Here is a 9,679-nt window from a genome sequence, read left to right on the forward strand (position 1 = left end):
ACTATTGTTTCAGTTCAAGTTTAATTGACCTATTAATCTCAGAGGATTACTATCTATTCTAGATATTATTCTTTTAATCTGTCGAATATATCAACAGTGATGTAGGTATTACCTACATACTACATATGCAGCATGATAACGTATCTAGTATTGATGGAATTTAATCATCAAGATTACCCTTATAAGTATAACTGCATATCAGCAATTATAATATTGTGCATATCAGCAATTATAATAAATACTGGCTTTGGATACACAATAAAATGGCTGAAGAAGAAACAGAACAGAATGCTGATGGTGAGTGTTAATAAGCCAGTAGTTCTAATTGAAAGCTTTGCAATGTCGCCAAATAAGCAAGATATCAGCAATTGGTCAATTTTGGCGATCTTTTAAGATGGAGTTATATTCAATTATTACCTGCTTCCTTTTAAGAAAAAAAATTTAACACCGACGAAATTTCAAAGCGAAAAGTCCCTTATCAAATGACAAAATCAAAATCTCAAACACATCAAACGAATGGACAACAACTGACATATTCCTGACTTGGTACCATGCATAAAATGGGGATTACACCTGATTTTATAGCTAGCTAAACCTCTCACTTGTATGACAGTTGCATAAAATTATATTTTATTGGCAATTGACAATTTATGATGTGTAAACAAAACCATAGACATAATAGGTAAACATGTCAAAAATAGGTGTACAACCGTCAATAGTGTGTTATTATCTAATCACTATAAAAACAAACAAATATGTAAGCACAAATTTACCATGGCACAATAACACAATGACGGGATGGATAAGTACAGAGACACGTCATATGTAACAATGAAACACAAAAAGTCATATAGACAAAGCATATATAAGCTAAAATGAAAGACAAGAATCCAAAAATTAACATAGAACAATTATTATAACACAATGACCGGATGTATTCTAGGTTTCGAGTTCCTTATTTTAAGGGTTAATATGATCAGCAGAATGTTTAAAAGTAACTCTTTGACAATGCATGTCTGCTACTGTGTTCTCTCTTTTAAAGATGTAAACGTACCTTGTTGTTGTTCACAGCGATGGATTCTTGCATATGTGGCGTACCTCGGGTTTCTTTGTTTGTATGCTGTCCGTTTTGATTTATCAGTGGCTATTGTTTGTATGGTAAAAACTAGTAACAGCTCGATGGGAAACGACCATATCAATGGTACATGTCCAGGAACATCTGAAAGTATCGAAGTAACCAATCAGGTATGCTGACTGACATATTTGACACTTTTTTGTGTTTGTTATCTTCAGAGAGAGCTGTCTAACGACTGTCCCATGATAGGAGAGGTTTGGTGCTCCTTTAAACTTAGTCTATAAAAAAAAGAAGATGTGATATGATGGATGATAAGTCAATTCTCCATAAGTGAACAAATGACACAACTATATGTCAACGTACGGCATTCAACAATGAGCAAAGCCCATACTATAGTCAGCACCGAAATGACAAAGATAAAACAATTCAAACGAGAAAACTATTGCCTTATTTATGTACAAAATAATGGACAAAAACAAAAATGTAACACATCAACAAACGACAACCACTGAATTACAGGCTCCTGACTTGGGACAGGCACGTATATACAGAATGTGGCGGGGTTAAACATTTTAGCGGGATCCCAACCCTCCCCTTACCTGGGAAAGTGGTGTAACAGTACAACACAAGAACGAACTATTAAAATCAGTTTAAAAGGCTTAACTCATCAGAAGGTTGCAAATAGAAAAAGTTCTATAAAAATGTGGCCGGGTACATGTATATCCCAACAATTAAAAGACACTAAATTCTGATCTGAGAGTACTTGCAGTGACTGACAGCTAGTTCAAAGCCACTAACAATTAATAAAAATTCATGCATCCAAGCTTTATGGGTTATATATATTTTCGGATCTTTTATAGCTACATACATCATGTAGCTATGTGGTACGATTTTATTAATTGATGAAGGCCGTACGGTGACCTATTATAGCTGTTAATATCTGTGTCATTTTGTCTCTTGTGGAGAGTTATCTCATTGGCAATCAGACAACATCTTCTTATTTTTATACTGAAGTATTTATATTTTGCAAGGCTGTAGGATTTTCTAAAATGTCCTTAACATACAAGGTACAATTTTACATATAAAATACATATAAATTAACGGCCTCGCGTTGGTGGTCTCGAGATAACGTGCTTGCTTCAAATGCTGATCAATGCTTGTTTGTACGTTCGATGCTCAACAGGTAGGTAGACTTAAGAATTATTACTTGCCGCGATTTCGCTAAGCATGTGTAATTCATATACAATACTCGTGAAGCGTTAGAAAGCACAAAAATGTGTACAATCTTTAGAAACAGAGAAAAAATATGTTCAATGAATACTAAGTGCATTAAATATTGGAAGCCTTATATAGTCAAAGGGAAATAACTTGACTCATTCAGAGGAATTCTTTTTAAATTTTGTATTTTATATAGACATTTTGACCACAATTCCAATATATTTATTTTTATGAGTATTGATACCTGTTGAATGGAATGCAAATCATGATATTGAAATGTAAAAAAATAAACTATTTTTGTCAGCTTATTTGTGGTGGGAGTATTTGTCTAATATTGCATTAATATGCATACAATGATCACTTTCCACGCTATAAGAATATCATCGCTTTAACGCATCACAATATGTAAAGTTATAACACAAGTTGTTATTAGATAATTGCAGGTTATGACAACCAGCTGGCATTTTTTTTTATGCAATAATTTATATTTTTATAGCATGCAGAATTTGACTGGGATAAAGACACTCGGGCGAATATTCTATCCGCCTTCTTTTACGGATACATAATAACACAGATTCCCGGTGGATGGATCGCTGATAGATTTGGTGGGAGACGTATCATTGGTTCGGCTTTACTAATAGGTGGTATTTGTACAATTCTGACTCCAATATGTGCTCGTACATCTATCATACTTGTTTACGTTGTCAGAGCTGTCAATGGACTTGCATCGGTAAGTATACTCAAACCAACTCATTTTGCGGAAGCTTTTATTCGCGTTAAGACTTGGATTGCTTACTCCGCGACGATCTCAGTGTTTTTGCGATTTTTTACATTTTTTTAAACAAAATATTTTTTTGCCATATTCGCGACATTTTATTCGAGTTATTTTCGACGAGTTAAACTCGGCCAATAAATCGCTCTCGAAAGTATGTTTGTTAACAATCATTTGCGTTTCGTCTATACTTCACACTGGACACTTCGTTGTAACAAGAACTGGGTTTAATTATCTCATTATTTGAAAAAAATGTTTTTAATTTAAATTTTATTTTTCAGTTTACCTCATTCCACAAAACACTTGCTTGTCAGCCTCTAATCAGTCGGATACTTTTGCTCACAAAACGTGTAAATAAACGTTTGAGAAGTTTCATTTATCTGTGTTTGCGGGTTTTGTATACAAGGTTTTCCATTTGACTTTCTACAAGTAGGGTGTGATTTTATTGCTTTCTATTTTGAAGGGTGTGTGTTTCCCAGCTATGAGTTCTGTGTGGGGACGATGGGCTCCACCATTAGAAAGAACGAAACTAATGGCATTATATTACTTAGGTATATACTTACTAGTTTCAGAGAAATTCAGACACTTTTATATTACTTCAATGTTTAACTTATTACAGTAGCTGTATATGTACATTTGAAATAAGCTATAAAGATATAAATTGATATGAATAATTTCTATTTTGATTTTTTTCAGGTCCTCCATCAGGAAGTGTGATAACCCTTGCAAGTTCTGGATTCCTCTGTGAATATGGCTTTGACAATGGATGGGGTTCAATATTTTATATAACAGGTTTACACTGATATTCTAATTTTTTATTTGTTTAATTTTAAGTTTGTTTTGATGGTAGATATTCGTAGTTTTTTAAGCTTAAATTGCTCAAGAAAACAACATCGGTGTGCACCATTTAAGAATTGAATGTTTATTTTTGTAACTTAATTGGGATGTTAAAGCCTTGACCGAAGTACATTTTGTATGAAGCGCGAAAGCGCTTTATTCTAAAAATGTGCGCACGGTCAACGTTTTCACAACCCGAGGAAGTAACAAAAAGAAACATTCAATACTGATAATTACATTGTTAGAGCAAATGATCATAAAACACGAATTTTATAATTGTTTTTTTTAATTCATCTCTGCACTTTATTGTGGGACTACGTGTTATCTTGAATGAAAAGTTTTATTGAGTAATGCAATTACTTAAGGAATAACACGTGCTCTACAGTTAGCCAATCAGGATTAAGTATTATAATGAAACAAACATCTAATGTAATTATTATACCACAACAGCAAATAAAAATCAGAATTCAAACACTAGTACTAGTACTAAATTATCTCGGATCAGAATAAATGGCGATAATCTGTCACCATAAGTATGAGGCCGATGGCTAAGGAAAGTAGCAATAGCAAGCTATAGCAAACTTTCCAAAAACTATTGGCATATTGTCATCACTTGCATTTCGAAATTAGATAATTTTTAAATATTTTAAAATAAAACTGTAAAAAGATTTAATGTCGATCTTATAATGAACATAAGATATGATAACTAAGGTCATCTTTTTTTAGACACAAAAGATCCATGTATTTATATATACATTGTACATCACATAAAATTAATCTGTTCAAAACGTTCATAGATATACGAAAATGTGGTGTGAGTGCATCCATCCAAGTCGTAATTTGTGAAAGTAAACCATTATTATAGGTCAAAGGACGTCATGATTCAGTATTATTACCAACATAAGTATTGCGGTCGTCTGCGCGGTTGAAAAATGATTCTATTAGCATTTGCGTGCACTTTCTACAACTGAATTTCAACTTCATCAAAAGATGTTAAAGTTATTTATGAATCTGTTTCAACAGGTGGTGTGACGTTGCTATGGGTACTGTTGTGGTTTATTCTAATAAGAGATACGCCGTTAGAACATCCTTGGATCACGGACGCAGAGAAGAACTACATCTGTAAGACTATTCCGTTTAATGTTGAAAATAAGGTAATTCATAGAAATGTTACACCTTTAATTTGCTATTCTTCAAATTGATTCCATTTCCTATTTAAACTTTTGACATATCATATATATATATATATATATATATATATATACCATATATTGGCACTCACACCACATCTTCCTATATCTATATATATATATATATAAACTTTTACAAGTATAAAATACAATTATTGAAAAAAATAAAATAGAATTCATAAATACAAATTTATCTTAGAATTTAGACTTGAACATGTATATTGTACTAGTAATCCAAATTTTGTAATATATCGTAAATAAATTACTTAAGCCTTTGTTGAATGTTCTGATTTTGTAAAAGAATATTTTTTATTACCTTTTTTTGTTTACAAACATTCGTCGCAAAGTCTGCGATATCTGAAATCCAATAACTTTACTAATTTATCTATTAAAAAAGTTTTCCTTGCTAAACGTCTATTTTCCTTCAAATCCCTATTTTTCTTTTAGCCATGTTTTAATTTCATTTGTTTGCGTGTCACAATGTGCATTTATTTCAATAGTGTTAAACATTTCGTTTTTAGCAATATTGTCAATACTGAATGGAAGAACAGCAACCACACAGTAAATTTTGCTTACAATTGTTGTATTTTGATATGTGGTTAATCATGGTATATTGTATTTACCTAATTTAATTATTTTCTAGAAATTAAATGTTCCATGGTTAGCCATGGCAAAATCTGTACCGTTGTACGCATGCCTGTTCGCTGAGGTATGTGGAGCTTGGATGGGTTTCACGATACTGACTAGTATACCAGATTTCATGAAATCTGTTCTTAAATTCAATATAAAAAGTGTAAGTTTTTCAGTACTAGTCTTGCTGTAGATAGGTTTTGACATATAGCGTTGAACACTTGACCTGAGATTTTAAAATGTACAATACTTAAACCAACATAAAACATGAACAAACAAAATATAGCAACCGATGATGTGATTGCTAATGAAACAACTATACATCCATCAAATAATCAAAGGGCAAGACTGTTAACAAAACCAGATCACAATATAGTCTTGAATAACTAACACAACACATGTAATACCAGTCTTCTATCAAAGACCCCGGATGACAATATGTGAAACAATATTATCAAATACAATACCACTAAGATATGGAACAGTTGTGTCATATATGACAATAGATATGTTCCAATAAAGGTTACCACACTCCCGTCCTCCATTTCTTCGATTGTGATGGGATTTTGTATTGATATTTACTTGCATATGCAACTCGACGCCGACGGTGCAAATGTAAAGCAGGAAACTGCTTACTCAACTACATCACCTCCGTTTTTGTGAGGTTCTTGATGTTGAGTCTTTTTTTTTTTTTAGATTTGTAAAGTGTTATTATTAGTTTTAGCCTTTCTGGTTTATTTTTCATACTTGTGATTATGGTGTTCTGCTTTTATTATGCTTATGATTTTTTTCCAATACCTTTAGGATATAATGTGACTACTTTATTTTTTCATATCTTTTATTGAAGAATGGTGTGTTTTCAGCATTACCAAATCTGTGTTACATTGTTTTTGCTTTTATTGCTGGACAATCAGCAGACTGGATACGAGCCAGGAAAATTCTTTCTACTAAAGCTACAAGAAAATTCTACCAGTGCTCTGGTAAGGATAACAATTTATTTTCCTATATATTCCTTGATGTAATTAGAAAATAAAAACAGAATATTTGATATTGTCATAACTTTGGGTTGTGTTCAATTTAAACTTATTTACCTGAAGCTAAAAAGAACGTTTATATAATTTGTCACCCTTCGCCAAATTAAAAATCTTATGATTAGTGACCCACAGCTTCTTATTTTGATGTCTCTAAATTTTAGCTTTCATCGGATCGTCGTTCTGTATTGTTGCGGCTGGATTTACAACATGTGATCAAAGATATGTGACGGTAGCTTGCATTTGTCTAGCGATGGCATGTTCGGGATTATCACGTGCAGGATATGCTGTAAACATTGTTGATATTTCTGGAAAGTAAGTTGGATATGAAATTAAGAATACTTGGTACTATTGGCATATGAGACACTTTTACACCACTTGTCCAGAGACCAAATAGTGTCGAAATTAACAACCATATGCGACTTACGACCTTCAACAACGAGTAAAACAACGAGTTAAACAACGAGTAAAACAAATACCGTATATCTATAAGTTATAAAAGTCCCGAAAGTGACAAACGTAAAATGATATCGTCCAGAATATCATATATGTATTTGATTTGTCCATAGACGTAAAACAACTATCACATATTCCAATAATATCTCGTCTTATACTGATATTTATCATGTATAAAGTATTGCTTTTATGTATAAACAAAAGTTTTACTGACAGTCTTTTTCTTCATTATTCGGTAAAGGTATGCTGGTATAGTAATGGGAATAACAAACATGTGTGGTAATATACCAGGGATATTATCACCTATAGCAGTAGGAAAACTTACTCCAAATGTAAGTACACTAAAACTTAAAATAAGATACCGTTAATTTATTCATATAGTGGTAGGGCCGCTAAAACTAGTGCTGGATCTGCGTAAACTGATGCTTGCCCGCTTAAACTGGTGCTACAGTCTTAAAATTATAGTAATGAAAGATGGCTGTTTTTCTTCGCCAAGACTGGTGCTGCACCTTTTAACATGGTGATAGATCTGCTTAGACTGGTGATAGATCTCCTTAGACTGGTGATAGATCTGCTTAGACTGGTGATAGATCTGCTTAGACTGGTGATAGATCTGCTTAGACTGGTGATAGATCTGCTTAGACTGGTAATAGATCTGCTTAGATCTGCTTAGACTGGTGATAGATCTGGTACTCGATTTGCTTTAATTGCTTTATCCGTTTTAAACTTGTGTGCTATAGTCTTGAATTTTTATTGTGCTTTTAGGACGACGAACTGCAATTAAAATCAGCAGTGACTGGAGTATCTAAGGCCGTGTTTACACTCAGGCTCAAACAAGTTTGAAATTTTGAACATTGATACTGCGGGTTTTTTTCTGGAGACACTCCCATATATTTATTAACATTTGAATATAACATTGAATACATGTTAAACAATTGACTTATTTCCATTTTAAAGATGAAAACAATACGAATTGTATATATACAACACATGTTTCACATGGGCAGTGTGAACACATCTTAAATCATTATAAGGGAGATAATACATGCAGGGAAAATATTATGAAGCCCTCCGCAGTACCTATGATTTAAACTATTTATTAATTTGTACACGTTTTGCCACAAAACTGAACGGGCGGTATACGAATTAAAATACTCTTTTGTTTTGAAAAAAGTATTGTAAAACGCAGTATAGAAAAAGAATAATTCGTACTATTTACAGGTATACAGTATACGTAGTGTTGACGATTGTATACAAAATATTTGCTATGTCTTTGTTAGTCTTGTATTGTATTTTTTATAATTTTTAGTTCATTTATATGTTAGGGGGTTTATTGTGACGTCCTTTTTCACTTCAACTAATACACAATTTTACTTAGGGGCAAGCTGAGGACCACCTCTGGGTGCGGGAGTTTTTCGCTGGATTGAAGACCAATATTCGGCTGTTGTCTGCTCTATGGTCGGGTTGTTGTCTCTTTGACATAATCCCCATTTCTATTCTCAATTTTATCTATTTCAGGACACACGAGAAGAATGGCGAAACGTGTTTTATGTATGTGCGGGATGTAATGTTATGGGCGCGCTTATATTTGGTTTACTTTCCTCTGGTAATGTCCAACCATGGGCTACAGATGACCAAACAATTGAAAGTTCCACCAAAAACATTGACAGTTACAACAAATTAGATAGCAACCGGATCAATATCTCGATTCAGCAGACAAGAACGATTCTTAATATTACACGTGAATAAACATAAGATAATTTGTAACGTTAGATTTATTTAAATCTTTGCAAAAGTGAGATAAATGGATACCAGTACTAAAATAAAACGAAATGCAATGGAATTTTTACAATTTCAAGATTGTTTAGAGGTCATTTGAGAACCCATCCCGAATTGTTCTATTAGAGTTTAGCATATACTAAATAAAGCAATGGATTTAGTATATGCTTAAGGAAAAAGTAACCATTAACATTAGCATATGCTATTATCAATGTTTATGACATTGATTCAGCGACATGTACAATTCAGAACAACACGAAATTGACAATAAAATATACAATTAAAGTTTTTACTCCTGTTAAAACTTGATGTTATTACAAGAATTCGCATAAAAAAATTATACACTTTGTAATTTATATTTTAGAAAAAAAACGGAGTTGTCTTTCTTTCAATATAAATTTTAAAGCAAAGTCATTACAGGCGTTAGACCAAGTTAGATACCTACAAGTTTGTTTCAGGAAATGAGTTGCACTATATCATGAGAGAACAAAAGTTTGAAATTATGAAACATTTCTCCAAAGAGTTTCCGGAATTTCCCAAGACATCGTAAGGATCAATTAAAAAGTATCTATGTCTTCTCGTTACAAGATTCGCCAATTATAACTATCTACCAATTAAAAAGATATACATTTATGTCCAGACCCTGAATATGCAATTTCACATGGCTTTGAACCACCAATGGTAAAAAAAT

The 9,679-nt window shown here is 32.5% G+C and overlaps 1 protein-coding gene across 1 annotated transcript; it reads left to right on the top strand.

Annotated features, from left to right (window-relative positions):
- Window positions 1–263: 263 nt before the first annotated feature.
- On the top strand, window positions 264–8,971 carry LOC134708637 (sialin-like). The gene is made up of 11 exons (XM_063569284.1): window positions 264–297; window positions 944–1,245; window positions 2,790–3,023; window positions 3,529–3,616; window positions 3,762–3,857; window positions 4,926–5,056; window positions 5,736–5,885; window positions 6,570–6,702; window positions 6,918–7,068; window positions 7,451–7,541; window positions 8,728–8,971. The coding sequence occupies exons 1-11, from the start codon at window positions 264–266 to the stop codon at window positions 8,956–8,958; spliced, it is 1,641 nt and encodes a 546-aa protein (XP_063425354.1). The 3' UTR covers window positions 8,959–8,971.
- Window positions 8,972–9,679: the final 708 nt, after the last annotated feature.

This window comes from Mytilus trossulus, chromosome 2, assembly GCF_036588685.1.
Source record: "Mytilus trossulus isolate FHL-02 chromosome 2, PNRI_Mtr1.1.1.hap1, whole genome shotgun sequence".
NCBI lineage: Eukaryota > Metazoa > Mollusca > Bivalvia > Mytilida > Mytilidae > Mytilus > Mytilus trossulus.

What these genes read in the sequence shown, in the direction of transcription:
- LOC134708637 (XM_063569284.1), top strand. Translation starts at nt 264, where the DNA reads ATGGCTGAAGAAGAAACAGAACAGAATGCTGATG. An exon ending in AATGGCATTATATTACTTAG is followed by an intron (nt 3,617 to 3,761) that starts GTATATACTTAC and finishes GATTTTTTTCAG; the next exon opens with GTCCTCCATCAGGAAGTGTG. An exon ending in CGTTTAATGTTGAAAATAAG is followed by an intron (nt 5,057 to 5,735) that starts GTAATTCATAGA and finishes ATTATTTTCTAG; the next exon opens with AAATTAAATGTTCCATGGTT.